The following is a 21329-nucleotide window of genomic DNA, read 5'->3' on the forward strand; positions in this document are numbered from 1 at the left end:
GGACAAGTCGGCCGTAGCTGAACACAGCATCGAACTGGGACACCGCATTCAGCTTCAGAATACCTCCATCCTCGCCACCAAGACGCGCTATATGGATCGCATCATTAGGGAAGCCATTGAGATCGAACTGCATCCAGGGAATATGAACAGAGAGGATGGGTTTCGTCTCAGCAAGTCTTGGAAACCTCTTATCTGTTCTCTTAAAAAACCCCCCACCGGGATATGACGCCAGATCCGGAAAGCCACAAGGCCATGACCAACCAACATAACAACCCCCCCCCCCTCAGCTTACAGTTAAAGACCAGCCCTTTAACCTTGCTACACTCTCCCCTACACAAAATCACGCTTGTCCCAGCTCCCTTTCCCCCACCCCTCCCACACCACTGCTTTCACTTGTTTACTTGCAGTTCATCCCCTTCCCTCTCTGCTCTAACGGTATATTCTTTAGTCTGCTTTACCGTGTCTCACGGTGTTGTCGCTTGCAGATTTACTTATACTTTTTCTTCAACCCTGAAGATGGGGGCGATACGTTCCTCCGAAACGTCGGTTAACACCACATATACACGGTGCCAAATCCCAGAAGACTGCTTTCTTCATAGTCACCGCCGTGAAAGCCTCAAATCTTACATTCTTAATTTGTTTTCTAAGTTTTTTTATCTGGCAGGGCTATCTTTTGCTTCACTAATCCAGAGTATTGCTTAATCTGGATGACCTCCCCAAATTAATCTGGATTAGTGAGGTTACTGTGTTTTCCATCAAATGGTGGATTGAATGGTGAATAATGAATTGGATAGGATTTTGAAGGAAGCAGTTGTTGTCTGATCAAGGCAGTATCCTGGAATTTGATTAAAAGGACTGAAGGAAACTATGAAGACCCTCAGACAGGATAGCCAGTGTTCTCTCTGAGATTCAAACCAAGCATCTCCTGGTATGGTGATTTTTGTTCCTACTGTATGCTGTAAATATTATCTAGGCTCTACATCACTAACTGATGATAAAAGACACCTCAAAGATATTTTAGACAGAATAATTTTCTGATTTTTGTGAACCTCACAATGAACGTCAGTCATGGAAACCTTCCCAATTTTAATGCATTTAAATTCACAGTCAACAATGAAACATATGATGGTCGTGTGGGTCTGTGAGGTGGGAAACACACTAGCTTCATGGTGATTGACTGCTGTAACTTCAGTAAGGCGATTTCATATAAACATAACATGGTAACTGTAGAGCACATTCGCTACAGATTAAACATGAGGCTGTCACAGTGAAGATTACGAAGATTATTGTCTTTAGGATTGTGACACCTTGAAGTCTGGTACTCTCTGCCTCAGTCTTCAGGGTGGATTCTTCTCCCATGCTGGTGAAGGCAGCAGGTTTCCTTGAAACTGGTAAATATCTATCACATTCCAAGAAAATTGGAAATTTCACACTATAGGTCACTTGATGCTCTGTCAATTGTAGAGGTGAATGAGATGCAACGATGGTTGTACACTGGAAGGTACTGAGGAAAATCATATGCACTCACCCACAATTCCAGTGTTGGTGACTAGTTGCAGCAGGGATGGGAATTGTGTGTTAATTAGCCAAGATTGTAGTTTAGTGCCAACAGCTGATCCAAGCAACATCTTGTAGCCATTCACTGTAAGCACAGGCCTGACTTCTGGGGGTACCCTCAGGTGAATACTGATATTGCTGGAAAGCACAGATGCCATCTTGGAGGGCAGGAAGTCCCTTACAGCATCCATCCATGCAGGATGCTGCAGAAAGAACATTGCAATTACAGTCCAACCTTACTGCAGTTCTGTGTGTTGACCCAGAAGCAATTTGTATCAGGTTTAGTTGTATCTATATGTTGAAGCTGTTCCAGTGTTTTGACATATATTGCAGTTGTAATTTTCAGTGTGAATGATGTAGATGGAGGATAGTGCCTGGTACACAAATCTTGCGCTGGTAGGAAGTGTTGGAATGTACTTCCACTGAAAGACCTATATAATGAGCTACTGCCTCCATCCTCCTCAATCAACCTGAAAATGACAACTATAACATAAGCCAAAACACTGGGTCATCTCCAACACATGACATAGCTGAAAGCCCTATAGCCAAAAGATACACATTAGAAGCAGGCTGCAAAACTTATGGACAAGATTTATGTATTGTCCTTTGTCGGGTGTAAAAGTAAAGGTAAAGTTGTCTCTGTGCTTAACTAATTAAGCACCAGGCCATGAAGACATATGGGGGAGTGGATGTACAGATCCACATTTTCTTGACCTCGGCACTAGTTGGAGTTGAGTGGTGAGCTTCACGCCCCAGCTGCTTTACTCCTGGGGAAAAGAGTTCCTCTACCCATTGGATAGGAAGCTGGGTGGAGCCCAGAGCTGGTCTGGACAACGTGGAGAAGAGAATATTCTTGACCTCACTGGAACTCAAACTCCAACCCCTGGGTAGTCCAGCCCATAGCCAGTCGCTATACTGACTACGCTATCCCAGCTCCTTTGTCTGGGATTTATGAAGGAGAAGATCACTGCATATAATTTGACATTCTCACATCAATGGTTATGAAGAGTTATATCTTCTGGTATGTAATGCCACACCATTCTTCAAAAGCCAACCCATCTTTTAGAGGATCATGTCACCTCCATCACCAGGGCTGAAGAGTGAGCCAAGCAAGAAACCAGTAACAGACAACATGCAAAGCACGTGGCTTGCAAAAACGTGGGATTATATAGACCTTGGAAGCCAATCCATCAGCTCCCATTGGCTGTATCAGAGAAACAAGGTGATCAAATAGGAGATGGGAGAAAAGTGACTGGGTTTGAACTTTACAAGGGCTGGTACAAATTGGGGTCATGGAGGACAGAGGCTGTGTGTGAGCAGAGGTAGTTGATGAAGGTCTGTGAAGGAAGGTAAGGCTTAGGGCTGATGTGTGCCCTTGAAAGGCAGTGTGCCTGGACCTGCATGGCTGTGTGGAGAACCCTACAGAATTCTGAGAGGGAGGCTGCCAGCGATCTTTCAGCATACAGGGGAGATAAGGGGTTTTCATGATTTAGTGAGGCAGAAGCCATCCTCAATGTTCCTATTATTGTTGTGTTTATTATTTTTCAACATTGAACATGGAAGCAATATGTTCCTCCAGAATGTTGACTGACTTTCAACAGACTATATGCCATTATATCCCTGAAGAGAGATCTCTAGAAAATCATCATTTGAAGTATGCGCTTAATGTAAGGGCCACTGTGGTTCATACACAGAAGTCTACCTTTTGCAGCCAGAAGTTCATGTAAATAATTTTACATGGGACGTTTCAACTGTTATGCTTCTATAATGATAAAGAAGTAAGAAAAACATCAAGTATAACACTTGGTAGTCAAGAAATTTACTTATTGTACAGAATATGCCTTACATATTTCAGCACTATGGGGCCATCATCAGAGACGTCATGTTAAAGAGGAGATTTCTTAGTGCACATTAATTTCTAGAAGTAACATCTACATTGAAATCCCTTTATAATTGAAAGTGTAGACAGTTCTCTGATTATGTATAAATTGCCGATGGACTGCATAATTTGTAGATATTCTGACATCTATTGATGTTACTTTTTGTATGTAGATTTCATGTAGAACATGCTACATATATTATATTACTGCTTCAGTGCCGGTCCAGCCCACATTTCAGTGCACGGTGTGCTGTGCTAATGTGTTGTTGGTGCCTGGGGTGGTGCTCATCTAAGTAATATTTAGAAATGCAGTTCCAATCTGACAGAAAAAAAAATGTGTCTTCATTTAATGCTGTTTATGGAAATAGTCGTTGTTTACTGTGAGAATTATATGAGGCACATAAATTCACAGTGAAGGCAAAATACATGGTTTCTTAATGGTAAAGCTGGTGTTAACATTGTTACCATTATGGTTTAAAGGGTTAAAGAGGTAAGGGACTTCTGAGGTGACTCCAGCACAAATTAAGTGCATGTGGTTCCTCTTAAATATGTAACTTTAATGTAATTTTGCTGTGTGATAACTGTACTCACATTCCTGGAACTGATGGATATGTTGTAATACCGCAGGGTTGCCAACTCATATGCCACTTCATAGCACGCTCGTGTCAGGGGCATATAATGGCTGCCCCACTGGTGCACATCCTGCATGTCCTGCTGGCACATGTTGTATGGCCATACAGTGGCTTTGGAGGTCAGGTTCAACTGTTCTGTGGTCACCTGCCCATCTAGCAGAACTTGTAAACTTGAAGAACAGGGGCACTGTCCCCCATCAATGGGGAGACCCCAGACAGCAGTCAGCATCGCAGAAGCAGACTGAAGTCTTGGGTGAGTCAGAGAGATCACAGTGTCTGGGGGCTCTGTGAAGTTGACTGTCAGGTTAACACACACCTGTGGGGCACAGAAATGAGACGTTTGATCAGAAAGTAGGCAAGAAGATAATATTAAAATGGTGACTGTGTTCATCATATTGCACAACAGTTCTTGCCTTGTCTCTGCCCTGGATGGTGAGCTCTGCAGTGAGTCTATGTTTTCTGAAGGCAGGAGAATGCTCATACAGGATGCCCAGGTCCCAGTCAGGCAAGGTGCTACTCACTGGAGCTCGAATCACACCAATCTGTAATCTATATTCTCCAGCAGGCAGTGGCTCAAATGGTATGTCCAGATGTTCCACTGTCTGGCCTTGAATGCTAACCTCCACCTTGAAGAATGACAGACGAATCCAAACAATTCTTAATTTTGAAACTGTCATTAATAAAACCGATTTAAATGCTTTTTATTAGAAATATGGAAAGAGTGTAATGAATCACACCTCAGTGGGCTGTGTCCTGATGGGTGATACTCTTGCCAACAGCCCACAGTTGCTAGTATGGGGCAGCAATAGCAAGTAGTCCAAGAGGTGCAGTAGCTTGAGCAGGGGACTGCTGGCAGGGAACACATGGTAGTTATGGTGTTCTGTCACGTGATGTATCAGCGCTGTAAACTCATCCTCAGTGGATGAGTGCTCACAGTCCAGGAGTGACAGCTCAAACTTCAAGCCAGACATCTCCAACTGAAGCAGGTTTTGCTGAATTCATAAGCACACTGTTATGTTCCAGCTCTGTCTGCCTAACCACATTGTTCGATGTTACACATTTCAATGTCTCTGCAATGGCTGGCAGAAAACTCCTTTTACTCCCACTGTTACATTTCTCTAAATGTTTCCAATTCAGGAACATGACAAATTTACAGAAGTCACTGGTAAGATATTTACTCATGTAATGCATAAAAAGAAGACAAAATTGTCCCTGAACCTAACTAATTAAGCATTATGCCATGAAGAGGTATGGGGGAGTGGATGTATAGAACCATGTACTCTTGACCTTGGCACTTGTTGGAGGTGAGTGGTCAGCTTCATGCCCTGGCTGCTTAATCCCTGGGGTAAGAGCCTCCAGTACCCATTGGATAGGAGGCTGGGTGGGTTTCAGAGCCGGTCCAGATGAAGTGGAGAGGAGAAAACTCTTGCCTGTGCTTGGACTTGAACACCAACTCCATGGCTGTCCAGCCTATAGCCAGTCACTATACTGACTGCACTATCCTGGGAGTCATGTAAAGCATATACGAATTTATTCTTTACCATTTAATATCCTCCCCTAACTCTGTCATGGTTCTTTGTTCAGTTTTTGACACTGATTACTTTCTGTGCATTGAACCGGTCAACTGGATCAACATGTTGTTATTTAATTGTCAGACCTTATATTTAATTTTTCTGTAATTTAATAAGAAAAGACCTGCATCATCAGAAGTGTGTTTCCTGAGGTCTGTGGGATACAACCTTCTGGACCATAAAAGAAATGAAGACAGCATTGTAAACTCCACAAATAACAGAATTTACACAGCAATATGGAAGGAACTGGAAATAACACAGCAACAAACTGAACTGCGGAAGGGCTCAAAAGTTCAACTTAAAATATCAAACAAAATGAAAGAGAAATTTGAGAAGATATATGGGATGATTCTCTTCCATATGACAAATTTTCAGCGCGTTAAAAGAGGACATGGAGGTAGGGCACCAATCACCCATGCAGACATGGTGCTTAGACATGGAGGTGATGGTGATGCACTCACCAGCAGGGAATGCGGAGTGTTCCTTGTGACCGACATGTGCGCAGGACAGGTTGCACAGTGGGACTTCAGCTTTGTGGCTACTGCAACGCCTTTCACAAACACGGCAGTGTGGATGTGAGTCACTAGACCAACTTCCTCTCCTGTACAAGCACCAAGAGCAGAAAACTGTGAACATGTTGCACCCTACAAAACTATTTCCTCTCACATTCCATTCAGTTTTCACCACTGAAAAGTGTTCTTAATGAGATGCATGTTTCAAGCCAGGGACCAATCTTCTTTGTGCAGCCCCCTGAACACTGCAACCAGCCATGTGCTGAATCAGACAGGAAGTCCCAGCTTAAAGGCCAAGGATATGATAATGTGCTGCCTAGTTAGGGCTATCACGCATCTCAAGGGGCAGCGACAGATGGAAATGGAGCAATGGTGAAATGACAATTAGCAGGGACTCACCAAAGAAACCTGCTCCAATGTCACTTTGTCCACTACCAATTTCATATGAAGTCACCTGGGATTGAACCCAAACCCTCTACAGTGACAAGCTAGTGTCTATCTGCCTGACATAGGACATGGTCTAATACTAGGTACATACAAATAAAAAAAAAATTATATAATTTGATTTGAGATCAATATAAAAATGGGGATTATACTGGACTGATAAAAACAAAAATTAAAGTCATGAGTACAGACTTCTGGGAAGTGATTGCTGTAGTTAGGTAAAATGGAATATCTCAAAATGAAACTTATTCTACACATTTTGTTAGACCCAAGAAAATATCAAATACAATCAACAACTGTCAGTAGCTTTAGGGCTACAGCAGACAGATATGACTCCCCATTACACAGCTAGTGCAACTCATGTCTGTAATATAGTTTCACAACTCAGAGCACAGTGGGCCGTACCTGGTGTCTGCTGGAAGGAAAATTTGATGCTTTGCTCTGTAGCGTTGGAAGACACCCGCAGACTGAAAGGGACGTTCATTTGTATATTCAGTGATCGCTGAACACCATGCCACATGTTCAGGACTGGGTTGTATTGTATAAATGATGTCTGGGAGTTGATCATTGAACTGTAAAACGTTTATCAATTGTTCAATCAAAGTGCATCAAGTGCAGGAGAATGGGGAATGCAATAACATGACTTTGATTCTGTGTTAGAACCAAAGTTCTTATAAAAGTGAACTGTAAGATTACCACGTTCTGGGATGAAAGGCGCATGGCAGGTAGGTACATTTCAGAGGAACCCACTGCCTCTTCTGCACTGAAGATGGAGGCAGTGGGTCCCTCTGAAACACTCACTCCTGTCCGCCATGACATACGACATCATGTCCCAGAGGACAGTAGTCTTGATCTGTATGTCAAATAAAACTCTATTCCAACTATTAAAGTTATAAATAACATGATCCTAGGCTGTTGTGGCATACTTAAAGTATACTTACTTAGGGAAACAGGAGAATTACTATCTCCAACAGAAATGACAACCTACTGAGACTCAAACCAGTACTTCCTCAACATGCGTTTGCCGTGTGTGGATGCTGGGGCAGGAAGGAGATGATCCAGGTAGTCTTTCCTATACTGGACTGAGGAAAACAACAAAATCTGTGGATCTGACATTCAGTGCTGCACAATTGGGTTCCTGCACATGACAGACATGCAGTGCCATTGCTCACAAAGGCTCGCCTGTCCTGAAGGCCATTTCACATTTGCTACTAGTGTCGTGATACTGTCGGCATCAAGGTGACTTCTGAAGTGACGTATGTTTCTACCTGCATATCCTGAATGATCTTTGTGCCAGTTAGGAACTCTCCTTCCTACATACAGATTTGTCCAGTAAACAATATTGACTTGGTGGCCATATATACTTTTTCAAATCTGTGGGTAAATAACTAATGAACTACAAATGTTAAAACTGATACAGCAACAGACATAATTGCACCAGACCATTCACATGGTAAAATTACAGCCGTTTCAGATTATGTCATGGCAGAGGAGGAAATGGAATTTACAGCAGTGGATGCTGTTTTCAGCAACACTGACATATAACTGCCACTTGCCTCCAGACTCACCGCAGTTCTAGATCGCTTGACAGCATCTGGCTGGCAGTGAAGTTGGCGCGAACAGACATCAGGCCTCCTGCCGATGTCTGCAGGAATGCGTTTGTGCCAAGGTCCGTCACTCGCATTTCTTCAACCAGGAACGGCATGATGACATTCTGTGCATTGAGGTGAATGCCGCCAATTGCCAGCAGCTGCACATTTCTCAGGACTGGAACATGACAGATGGGAAAACAAACATGTGATCCATGTGATTGGTGTGCACTTCAGGGTTTTGTTGGATAAGAACTTGTGTGTAAAAACAATTTATTTGTAGAATGTAATCTTGTGGGATGTGATGTCATCTAGTCTTGTAAACTTCTATCAGATTCTGTGATACCACATCCCACAAAACTTTAGTGGTCACAATCTGTCCTGCTGTGTGGTTTATTTAGCTGTCCTCACCTTTGAAGAATGAGTTCAGAGTGCTCTGGTTTGCATAGTGAACCACTACAGCTTTGTTTTGGGCTCTGACCAACAGCTCCACATGGACCGGCTCTGACGGCTTGATTGGTACCTCCAGTTGGTGCAGCAGGGTTACCAGCTCTGTGAAGTTGAATGACCTGGCCTGCAGGAGCTGTCGCTTTATGGTATCCTCCACTCCGTCCAGCCTGATGTAGATCTGAGAAGCAAGACTACAACTGGCAGCAGATTGTAACATCTTCTACTTATATTTCAGACTACCATTTGGAAGTCACTGTCATCAGACAGTGCTATGGCCTCGCTACGATTGCAGTACTTTCCAATTTACTGCACAGCAGAGTGAAAGCATGAGGAACCACAATTGTGACTAACAGCCTTGCTGCCTGAACCTGTGCTGAAATGCAGATAATGTTATATTTTAGTGTCCTGTTGCACTGATTTATGTCCATGATTTATTCTGACCGTCTTACAGTGCATACATTTATTCACCTCACTCTTCTCTCTTGCACTACATGTTTCAGCACTAAAGTGCCATCTTCAGGTGCTTTTCTATGTACGTCGAACTACTTCATTGCATGCCCTGTTGTCTTTATACTAAAATGACTAAAATATATATAACACATGCAGTCACAGGAGCAAGACACAACACAAAGCACAATACACACATGAAAGTAGGAAGAATGCTCTGATGGAAGAAGATAGGTGTGACTTGCATATTGAGATACGACATAAGAATGACAAATCCTGAACAGTTTTAATATTTAAAATTTATCATTATATATGGAGAATATATATTTTAGTCATTTTAGTATAAAGACAACAGGGCATGCAATGAAGTAGTTCGACGTACATAGAAAAGCACCTGAAGATGGCACTTTAGTGCTGAAACATGTAGTGCAAGAGAAAAGAGTGAGGTGAATAAATGTATGCACTGTAAGACAGTCAGAATAAATCATGAAATGCAGATAGTTGCAATGTTGATGTATGAGGCTTAGAATAATCCTCAAACACTTCCTTTCCAATTCACCACCTGCAGTTAACATATTTCCCATTTGACACCATAGAGCCTCCTCAGTTGACCAAATGACATTTAACAGACCAAGAAATTGAAACACTGTACTTGGAGATGCATCATCAAACAAGCAACCTGACAGTTGCAATCTGACACACAATGAAGACAGGTGCAGAAATGCAAAAGGTGAATAAACCCATAAAATAAAGGAAACCAGACTGGGGAAGCACAGAAATAAACAGTAGAGAACATCACAACAGCTAGTTGCAAACAGTATGGCTGTTCCATAAGGAAATTAAATGGGAGCAGATATAGAATTAACACTCATATTATAGCATTATAATTGCAATAATGGACACCAACATGAATATTATTTATATATAAGATATTTAAGTATAACATAAAAAGCAACATTTTAATATCTGTCTGGGCATATTTTATAACTTAAACAAATTTTAACATTGAAAACATTATTATGTTAGGGAGCAAATGGATGAAGCCCTAAATGACACTGAGCATAAGAGTTGTGCAGCCTGTTATGTAACCACTGATAATTGAAGACTTTTGGCATATCTTATATTAAAAGTTAAATGCAAATGAAAGAATAATGATTGATATATCCAAAAATGGTGTTTATTTTATTCCCAAAAATGAAATTGTACATTGTTTAAACATGTAATAACTTTCCTAATTTTACAGACTTTCAACTGCCTGTCACAGCTAAACCGTAAGAGATGGATTGGCTATATTGTGAATGAAATTTTTGATACATGAGAGTTTCTCAAAAATGCAATCTGTTTTGGTCCATCTCTTACTGTTTAGGGGTTATGACAATTTGTTTGTAACAAATATGGCTAATTCAGTTCCTCTGTTTAGGGGACAATTTATCCTGCATGAACTATGTGGCATACTTTAGCTATCATAGACCTATCTTAAGCTCAACCAATCAGCAAACTCCTCAACTCACCAATGTAACTACAAACTAAATGCTTTGGGTAATTTAAATAAATAATGTGCTGTACATATAGTAAAGCTTCAATATTAATGTACAAAGTAGATTTATTCCAACATAAATTCCAATTCAATAATGTTTTCAAAATTAATTCAAATTAACTTTCGTTCCAATTTTAATATATTTATAAGAATGGTATTAATTCAGACGAAATGTTGAATGTATTAACTATGTGGAAAGTCAAATACATTGGTGATAGTTATTATATTGTAATACATGAATTCATACAAAACGCAATTCAACAGTTTGAGAATATTTGTTAATGTATACTGCCTGAGGATGGCTTCTGAAGCTGAAACATGTAGCACAATGTCACACCATTTGGACCAATGAACTCAGCGCACACAGGGTATGTGAATCAGATTTTAACAGTTGTTGTGTTCAGATGGAAAAGACAATAATGAAGTATAAGCAATAGAAACTTACAGTACAGTCCATCCCCAAAGCAAGTAACTAACTGGAACCCAGTATGAACATCATACTCACAGAGGTCACCATGGTGTTATTGGTTAGGATAGATAGTTTCTCCATTGACTTAATACAGTTATGACACTCACGCTAAATTGATTATAGCTGAAGTCCTTGGTGTGACTGCCAACATCCTGGTAGAATACATTTGGTAGTCCTGTTCTAGGGTTGGCCACCATGATGAGGTGGGCCAGAAATCCAAACCTATAATCTGGGTCCGTGTAATCCAACATGTAGTTTCCAGTGGCCCAGTGGTGTACCTCTGGCTCTGGAATGAACTGTACAAGCTTCTTGGCCTCCTCTCCCCTGTACATAAAGAATGGTGAGCACAACACCACAAGTTAATGCACAGCAAACTTTTGAGGCACCTGCCCCATGGGACAGAAAGGAACTTCCCACATATCTACAAAGACAACTGTTTGCGAAAACACTTTGGTGCTATGCTAGGGCTCAAGTGTTTCCTTCCCTTCCCTCCAAGCCCCCTCTGGCCTACATCAACCAGCCCAAAGCAACTTTCCACAGTGAATGTTATCACTACCCATGACAACTACCATGAACACAATGGCTAGACAACTGGAAGGGAATACAGAGCAGCATGCCCAAGGGGTAGCATAACAGCTCAAGAGAGATGCAAAGGAGAACATCCACCAGTACAGTCAGAAGGGAAAGCTGAGGTAACAGCAGCTTCTGTTTCTGGATGCAGTGAGCCTATGTAATCATTCTACAGGGTGAGTTTGGCTGCAAGTCAAACACACATTAAAAACAATTCTGTGTGCAGAACACAGGGAGAAATAAATCCCATCCTTTAAGTATATCATTATCAACTGACAGAGATTTTTAAATGATCTTACAAATATCACATGAATTTCTTGATTGCTCAGTATTAAACAAATTATCGATACAGGTTAAAGTTGGCCTTGTTTCCGCTCAGTATCTTCATGAAACTGTATGAAGTGATCAGGTTACACTCAGCATCACTTACAAGTGTCTGTAGCAGGGGTGACGGGTGTGCACCAGAGAGTGCAGTGTTGTGTACCAGAAGTGTTTCAGATGTGGATCCCGTTCGTGCATCATAAACAGCATCACGTTGTAGAGGTGAGTCGAGATCGGCTTTGACAGTATGAGTACAGTGAGGGCAGCCACTCGCACTTCCAGGTGCTCACTAGAGTTTGTCAGCAGCGGCCAGTACAGATAATGTGCCTGCAACATAACAAACCCTTCAGACTGAACGGTTGGATCACTGATCTGAGAGAAGAAGAGGGCTCAGTCACTGGATTTCCAGCTGCTGGGAGGAAGCAGCTGTCATCCATCAGGACCTCTGGTGAGGGAACTATGAGGAAAAAACTGGAAGAGGTCTCTGGATGCAACACAGTAGCCTCACCATCAAAATGAAGAAATGGTCTCACCAGCAGAAGCTGATCAGGAAGTGGAAGCCTCTTCTCAGAGACAGTACAGGTCCGGCTGTCTCTGTTGGTGAGTGACATGAGATCTGGGATACTGCAATGCCAGAAGTCCAAGAGAAGAGGACAATATTTCAGTGCCCAGTTCAGGTGAACATGAATCTGACCTCTATCTCTGTGTGAGTAGGGCTGATGTTCATGAAGTGGGCCTCAATATTGAGGGTTCTGGCCCTAGTTATGGCCAAGGCTCTTGAAGAGCTAGAGCAATACATGGGGCATACAATGGATCTAGTAGTGGTCTGAGGGCTCAGGGTGACTGGAGACAACCCCACCCCCCATACATACACACATTACTATTTTGTGACTTCATGAAATAATATTCAAACGCTGTAATCAATTTGAACTGTTTCTTTAACATCACATCTGTGAGAGAAGTAGCCAAATTAGCTAACCCCTGATTTATGACATTGATATAACACCAACATTGGTTTAATTTACATTACACTTTATGACAAAATGGATTCCACTGAACAGATTCAAACAGAACCAAAGTGACATTGTATCTGGTTTCTGATGTGACCCAGTATTAAGGCGCTGTTATTGAAGAGAGTTGTGTAGGTTTTTACATACAGTGCCTTATTAACCTCTAAGGGATGGGGTATTTAAATTCCGGTAATGGCCGCGGAACGGAGTTAATTTAAATGCCCGCCATTGTAGAGTAATAAAAATTGTAATCATGTTACTCAAAATGCTGTGATTTCTACAATTTTTGTGATAAACGAATGAAATAAAGGCTGCTTTTATCTAGAAAGAATATAGAATCAGATACTGTAATTTACAGATTTTAGAATCTGTAAAAATTGTTACATTGATTCCAAAAGAATTTTTCCCCAATTTTGAGCGTCTGTCCACAAAAATGCATAAAGCTTCTGCACAAAACGTTTCTGCAGTATAAATGCATGGTGCTGAAGCAATGGCTTACTGTCTTTTATCTGGCAATGTCAGGGGATGTTTACTACTGCACATTCTCCAGTCACGTCGTTGGCTTCCTGTAAACCCGGGTGTGGGCGAGTTCTTATCCTACAGGACCTCATGAAACTCTACTTGTTTATTCACGTATGTCAATATCCCCTCATTCCCCTTGCTTCCACATCCCTTCAGAATAAACTGTAATGCATTCTGGTGTTATTTACGAGCAGCCTCTTAATTTCGACTTCTTCAATGTGAAAAGGGGCCATGGTGCATAGTTGAAATTGCGATGTTTCATAAGCGTTATGAATAGAGGACACCACTTGCCATCACTGGTTTACTTCCTGCTAATACGATACTAACATTGAGTGTGCGCGCTTCGCGTGGAAAACAGAGTTAATTACGGATAAAGTGCATGAATTGTGACGTCGGACTCTGCATTCAGTGACATGCAACATTCAGTTAGATGATGCAGGAAGGAAGAGAGTCTACTTATAAAGCTGGTGTCCAAAAATAATGTAAGTAGAACAAGAATTTCTATCTTAAAATTAGATTTTAAAACACTGTGCACACGCGTGGACTGTGAGTCTCCATACGGTGTCTTTCGGCCAACTCAGCTTTACTTTAAAGGTCCCCATACGGTGTCTTTCGGCTCTCAAAGGTTAAACATAACAGGACAAGTGATTTGCATACAATGATACATAGCAGCAACTTGGAGAGTTTGCACATTAAACACAAAATAACTGACGTGGCAGATCAAGACTTTCAACTGGTACAAGATTAGAGACCAAGATCCATGTGATGCTCCATAGCACACCTGGTCTGGCTGCAGTGTGGCATGGCCCACACTGGTCCACATGGCCAGGATGCGGATGTGGCGCGAGTACTTTGTGTCGTCACCACTTATGATGGGTGCTAAAAACTGTGCCACTCGCTGCAGCTCAAAGTTGCTGAGTGCCTCCAGGTACAGCATCTGGCGTGCATGGTCCCTGCTGCCTGCAATACAAGAGCACAGTTCAGGTACAGATATCACACCATGTGCCTGAGAACACATTCAAGTAGGAGCCCACACACCTGTAAAGAGGTCCATGTATTGACCCACATACTTATCAAGGGTCTCTGGTGCACACTTGGCACTGCACACCTTATGCACGAGCGTGGCGAAGCTCAGCACTGCTGCCTGGTTCTCCAGCGTGTCCTCTGGGAGTGACAGCAGGACCTACACACAGCACCACGCATTTTCAACCGTGAATTTGCTACAACTGTGAGATAAGTTCTCAGTTTGTGTGCTACAACCTCCAGATCTGTGAGCAGCTCTTCGGATGGCTGACGGACGCTGAATGGGATGGAACTCAGCAGTTGAATGGACGTATCATTCTTGACAGTTCCCGTCATCACAAGGTCTCTCACCAGCATTATGGAGTCATGGGACCCAACAAGGGGCAGCATCTCGAGAAACAGGTTCCTGTTTCCAACATGACAGCACTTAGCAGTGTTACCAACACAAATACACTTCCAAGATTACTTGCTGGCTACCCAACAAACCTGAGTGTCTCATGCCGGTAGCTGGTGCCAACTTCCAGTTCCAGGTATAACTTCCAGAGGCTGGCCTGCTCCAGCATGGACAGTAAGTAGAGGGCATGTACCACATGCTCCTCGTGCAGCTTCTCCAGGTTTAGCTCCAGATGCTGCTCATCCAGGCCATCTGCTAGCTCCCCCAGGATCTCTATTACCTGCAAAACAAGCCTCTTAGTAACCAGTCCAAAGTGGTGATGCGCTGCAGTGCAAATGTGCAGGGTATGTACCGTTGTAAGCAGGTTCTTCTGGCTAGGGGGGCTCCGCCCCTGGGACACATCAGCTCCTGGCAGCTGGTGGGTCAGGCCCACTCTCTCACCACCTCCCTTCATAGTGAGGGGCATCACCATTTTGTCCTGCCACTGTAGGTGTAGGGTTATCCTGTAAAAGATGCCATTGGAATTCAGATAAGTGGGACAAATTATCTGTCTGCATGAAAGACAGTATGGGGAGAAGGTGCAGCAGAAGGGAAAGGGGGAAGAAATAAAGGAAAAGACTTACATTTAATTTGTGTTTCGCTCTTGGGGCTGGTGACACAACTACAGTCTTGCTAGAAGTCAGGCAATAGGCCATGCACCTACTCACCAGGACTGCAGGAAGTACGAGTTAGATTGTTGCAGGTGGGTGAGTCCATCAGCTTGAACACTGTGGATCAGCAGATGTCCGCCAGGACCCAACGGCTCCAGAACATAGGCACGCGTGCTGCCAGAACTTACAGTCTCCTGCAATGTATAGCATCTACACTGAACTCTGCATCTGATCAAGTGACTCTCTGGCAGCACTGTTGGACATGGTCATGAGTCAATTCCACCCATCTCACATCCTTACAACCTGATTCTGTAAAATCCATGTTAATATTATCCTCCCATCTCCATTTCTCTCTACCAAGTGGCCACTCTCCAACAGGTGTACCTTACTAAAACTCCTGTTGGCATTTTTTAACTCTCCAATCCTAGCTACATGTCATCTTATATTCCACTACTCTGACAACACAAGGTGACATAAAAACAAATCAAGTTCCTTGCTATGTCATCATAAACTGCCCACTTACTGCACCCACCTTAGCTTAAATATTCTGAGCCCTGTGAATTATGCTTTAACCCTAAGTAAGATACTACATTTCACTCCTGCAGAAAGTGTGATATCTTGATCTGTAATGGTTTGGGCAGTGGGCGGGACGATAAAGAGCTTGTGTGTACCTGGGGGACTCCTGAGGGGCACAGCATCCTTTGCACATTGCCAAAGCTTTGCACTGGAAAGTCCTCACAGCTGGGGAAGTCCACAAACTTTTGGACTGCCACTGTCCCGTTACTTTGGTTATGGACTGAATACTCAACTTTGCAGCAACCATATTGACTGCTCTGAAACAGGGCATGCAACAAACACTTTAGTTTTCCAAGGAGCCAGACATGACAGCTGTTAATACAAACATTTTTAACACCATCTTTCATGTTACCAGTTCACTAAAAGACGTTATGTGGTCACCATTTTATTCCTTTTAACTAAATAAAATTTGCAGTCTTCTGGGTTTGAACTTGAAGAAATTAATTTCATTTGTGATGAATTGAAAGTGTCAAGAAAGTGACAGTAATAGAAAATTAAAAGTAAAGTTATTCCTGTACTTTCAATCAAGCCATGAAGATGTATGGGAGAATAAAGTTACGGCTCCACACTTTCCCCACTCTGGAACTAGAGACAGCCGGGTACTCGAGTGCAGTCACTTTACCACTGGTGGAAAGAGACTTCAATACCCAATGTTTATGAGGCTTTTTGGGCCCCAAACCCTGTCTCAACACAATCAAGAAGAGAATAATCTTGGTGGGGGGGATTGAGCCCCAGGCGTCCAGCCCAGAGCCAGGCAGAATTCAATGGAAGAATGTGACAGAGTGCAATGACAACATCCACATCTTTGAGTGTTGCATTTGAGAGAGCAGTGTACCTCAGTGCTGACAAATGCAGGAGTGTGCATGTGTGACAAATCAAGCTGCAGCAGGCTTGCCAACCCTCGTTTCATATTGATGGCCCATTGTTCCTCTCCTGTGTTGATGGTCAGGCTTACCACCTGTCCTTCATGATAATGGATTATGAATGGTTGCAACAGTTGGCTGGCCTCCTCTGGTATTGGCACTTTCACTACTGGTGTGTCACTGATGCTTGGTCCATTGTATGCTGACACTTCAAGGTCTTGCAGCTGCAACATAATGCAGTACCAACTGAAGATGTCATTTATTGTCAGACAACATGTCATGAATGGGAAGATCTGGAAATTACTCAAGGGGACTGAGGAAATACACGAAAGGCCCATTGTTTTGTTAGCCTCCAGATGTGGTCTCTAGGAAGATCCTTGCAAATGCAAAAGAAAGGACCCTCACTATAGATGGGAGCACCCATGTAGCTAGCAGTTAGGAACTGAAGAGAAGCTGGCTCTGAAGCATGACCAGGGCGATACTGGCTGCGTCAGAAGTGAGGAAAAGAGAAATATCTACACTGAATGTGGTCGGTCTCAAACCCAGAACCTTGTACACACTCTCTGTCAGCCTATGCGTGCTCTCCAGGACACAATAGCTGGCACTAGCCAGCTGCATCATAGTCTGCTTGTATCACTAAAGTCAGCTAAACAGTCAGTTCCTACTTCTAAGGAATCACACCATGTCTATGTTACAAAGATCAGTTTTTGAAATAATCACTCTTTCTTTTGAAAAGTAAGCATAATCCATAAATGCATAATGTTGTCAAAATACCAAGTCAGTGAAGATTACAGCAGATGGTTCAAGTAGTTACCACTGAGGGAGCCAATCAGGAAGACAGAAGAACCTCAAATTTCACATTTATAATTCATACACTTTACCTAAAACTGTCATGCTAATCAAACCAAGAATATATAATGGATTACACATATAGCTCCTATTATGGGAAACAAGGAATGTGTACAGAAACGTGATGGTGAAAATCTCTGGAAAACATAAATTAGGAAGATAAAGAAGCAAACGGTATGGTAATATTAAAATCTATCTTAGGTAAACGGGATTATGATACTGACCTGCACTGTTGCCAGATCCTCAGCACCTTGCACGACAACCTTCCCAGACATGTTCCACTGTGATACTGTTGGTGCAGGGAACAATGTGACAGCTTCCAAACTGGTTTCCCACTGGTACACCACCTCGGTGCCTGGCAGCCACAGCTGCAAGGCAGAAACTGTACTGGCAACCACTGTCAGCAACAACACTGTAACACCAGCACATTCTGTCAACCACAGTAGCGATGACTGGGGGGCTGCAGGTTCCCTGAAACATCGGTACACATCTACCAGACTATACAGCATCCTATCCCAGAAGACAGAAAAGCCCAGAACAACTCAGTCAGTGACACGGCAGGACCACTCTTATTCAGTTGTTGGAAGAAACGGGGACATTTCTGCTCACCAGCACAGTGCCCACACTGACTCCAGGATACACAGATTCCTACTGGAAGGCCCTGCCATAAGAGAAGCCAGCCACCCAGATCCACCCAGTGCTGACATCTACAGAGCACACGGCCATTTCAACATCATAGTGTGGCACTTACACACAGGGATAATGTTTGTTACTGACATAATTAACTGTGAACACCAAATCAAAATTAATGCTTCTCAAAGATATTTCAGTGTACAAAAGTGGGTACATGATGCCGAAATATGTCTCTTATAGTTTGAGTGAAAGTGACCTCATGCCACATGAGTACGTAGCATTGCTGGAACGATAAACAGAAGGGAAAACTAAGTGCTTCGAGCAAAACCTACCTCAGTGTCACAAGGCCAACATGGTCTGTCCTGGGACTGGCCCTGTATATTTGTGGTGAGAAGCCGACGACTGATCACCTAAGCTATGGCATGGCCAAACACTCAGAAGTATTGGACTGCTTTAACTCCACTTTTGGGCAAAAATGAGATAATGCACTTCTCTCAGTTCCTGTATTTTGTTACTCTATCTCCACACACTTCCATAGCTTTACCCTTACTTGCAATTGTGAGATATCAAAACATATTTCATTGTGCGTCACATTTAGACTTTACATTCTACATTTATTATTTGTATTTATTTATTTATTATATTTAGACTGCAGTTAAGTCCCAAATGTCAAACACAGTTCCCCAAGAACTGGTACTAGTATCACACTCCAATATTGAAGTGATGACACGTATGTACAATTTCTATTTGAAATGTTTTTCCACATTTCATGAAATACAAGAAGATATTATCTCTCCTGCTGATTAACTCAGAAGAAGAGATTTGTACTTGCAGTGTAAGAATGTTGCTTCTTTCCAATGAAACAAAACATGATATATGTTCTGGTAAGAACTTTATGGACTGACTCTTTGCTACAGTAATTTAAAGGTCAGTTCAGTTAGCTTGGCTGTTCAGGGCATTTTATTAAACATATGTTCAGAAACATGACCACAAAAGTCTTTTATTGAATCCTGTCATGAATAGTCAACATTTCTGAGGCCTTATTGAGAAATCTGTAACATGCAGCTGGTAGCCACACACCCAATTCCTTACTTTGGAATACCATCCAGTTAGTTAACAATTACGACTTAGTAGCTACATAAATCATGAAGTTCCTTATTATGTAATACCCCTACATTTCCACGCACTGCATCCCACTTTGGTACAAATATTTTCCTACCTCCTGGTTCTCAAACATTTGTCACGTTTACATCTCACAGTAAGAAACTATGTGAAATGACATGCGAAGAATGTTACTGCTCTTGCTACAATTTAAATAAGTACTTCACACTGTTGTCAAGTTGGTATTGTACTTGGGAATTAGAGATATACAAAAATCAGATTACCTCCAGGTCAAGAAAGGTGGAGCTATACCTTGACTCCTCCCTGTCTTCATGCCATGGTTCTTAACTATGGACAGGAAAAACTTTACAATTTTACCCTCAACTGCATCATGCTCATAACTATGATGGAAGCAATCTTATTGATCTGCATGATGTTGTACAATTCCCTTCACATTTGCATACCAACAAAATTTGTTGTGTAAGTTCCAAAGGCCTGTACTACACACAGGGCTGTGCTTGCTTGGAATGTGTGGAAGCTGCTTACAAACTGGGAAACCAACAACCTCAGTGTCAAATGAATGTTACATGAATTAACAAAATGTATACTTGCAGTTTAAGTGTTCCCTTCCTCAATATTTGTGGCTTTGTAAACTTCAGCAAAAGAAAAGAACAGAAGAATAAAACTGCACTACACTAAAAACACAATGTGTAAAGAAGTGTAATCTGTTTGCCTGCAAAGTACTGGAAACTGCTCACCTGCTCTCCCCATCTCTTCCATGTTGTCTGATAGCTGCAGAACATGCTGCGTTCACAAGGCTGAGGGTCACAATGTTGGGCAGGGGCTACTGATAGCAAAGCCACGCTGTCGGGGGAACTTGAACTGTGTAACAGGTCCTGGCTCTGTGAGAGCTCCTCTTCTCAACTGCTGCTATGCCGTTATATCACTTACGTACTCCGACACAGTCTTTAGGCCACTGAACATGCAATAGATGTGCCACAACAAAGCCAAACATGGCATTTTCCTTTAAGATCCAAAATGAACGCTTAATATAGCTGGTGTTTGATCTCTCCAATACCGACACAATTTTTATAAGAACAGGAAGTAGAGGTCTACACCAAACACTGCCAGGCTAATGTTACTTTTATCCATCAATCAAACATAACTCTACAATTTGCAGCAAGACAAAATCAAGTACTCATCGTTTTTCTGAAAAAAAGCTCAATTGTACACAATGTGGCACAGACCAAAGAGCAACACATCACTACGATCCGGAAATTTCCTTGGAAATACTTCTTGCATGGTAGCTATTGAACATTATAAAAAGAAAACCATTTCTGACTGTACGGTGCAGTTACTTTTGCAATGACTAACTTCTGTATGCAACAAATGAACACCATGGGCAATGCTGCATCAGCTGCACCGGTTTCCTAGCATAATGAGATGTTGGCTGCATTCACTAGTCATTTGGCTCAGTTCCAGGGACACTGTTATATGATGTGACTGTACACACCAGTAAACAAGATAAGGGGGCAAAGGTCATAACATAATTCTAGGTAATGGGGGCAATGGACTCTATGCTGGGAAAATGACCCAAGTTGCAGCTGTATCAATGAGAGGGACTAAGGAAATCCACATACTATTATTTGAGCAGTCAAATTAAGACGAGCATGTAGGGTTGACACTTGGAACAGGAAGATAATATTAAAATGGGTGTTCAGGAAACATGA

The 21329-nt window shown here is 42.3% G+C and overlaps 1 protein-coding gene across 3 annotated transcripts in view; it reads right to left on the reverse strand.

Annotated features, from left to right (window-relative positions):
- Nucleotides 1-21010, reverse strand: part of LOC111866074 — a 28276-nt gene extending 7266 nt beyond the window's left edge. Inside the window, exons 1-20 of one of the 3 annotated variants that reach the window (XM_023854637.2) lie at nt 20358-21010; nt 18090-18277; nt 16989-17240; nt 16249-16410; nt 15635-15771; nt 15280-15430; nt 15020-15207; nt 14771-14939; nt 14549-14693; nt 14292-14470; nt 12088-12305; nt 11195-11411; nt 8596-8812; nt 8164-8362; nt 7001-7167; nt 6101-6240; nt 4806-5060; nt 4482-4610; nt 4028-4384; nt 1529-1760 (exon numbers count right to left, since the gene is read on the reverse strand). In XM_023854637.2, coding sequence (XP_023710405.1) covers nt 1529-1760; nt 4028-4384; nt 4482-4610; nt 4806-5060; nt 6101-6240; nt 7001-7167; nt 8164-8362; nt 8596-8812; nt 11195-11411; nt 12088-12305; nt 14292-14470; nt 14549-14693; nt 14771-14939; nt 15020-15207; nt 15280-15430; nt 15635-15771; nt 16249-16410; nt 16989-17240; nt 18090-18277; nt 20358-20379 — 3724 coding nt within the window. In that variant the 5' untranslated portion in view covers nt 20380-21010. Of the gene's footprint in view, nt 1-1528; nt 1761-4027; nt 4385-4481; nt 4695-4805; nt 5061-6100; nt 6241-7000; nt 7168-8163; nt 8363-8595; nt 8813-11194; nt 11412-12087; nt 12306-14291; nt 14471-14548; nt 14694-14770; nt 14940-15019; nt 15208-15279; nt 15431-15634; nt 15772-16248; nt 16411-16988; nt 17241-18089; nt 18278-20357 lie in introns of all 3 variants that reach the window. The other 2 variants (XM_023854636.2, XM_033752106.1) reach the window with 2 other exon arrangements.
- Between the last annotated feature and the right edge of the window lie 319 nt (nt 21011-21329).

Source organism: Cryptotermes secundus, unplaced genomic scaffold, assembly GCF_002891405.2.
Source record: "Cryptotermes secundus unplaced genomic scaffold, Csec_1.0 scaffold318, whole genome shotgun sequence".
Classification (NCBI taxonomy): domain Eukaryota; kingdom Metazoa; phylum Arthropoda; class Insecta; order Blattodea; family Kalotermitidae; genus Cryptotermes; species Cryptotermes secundus.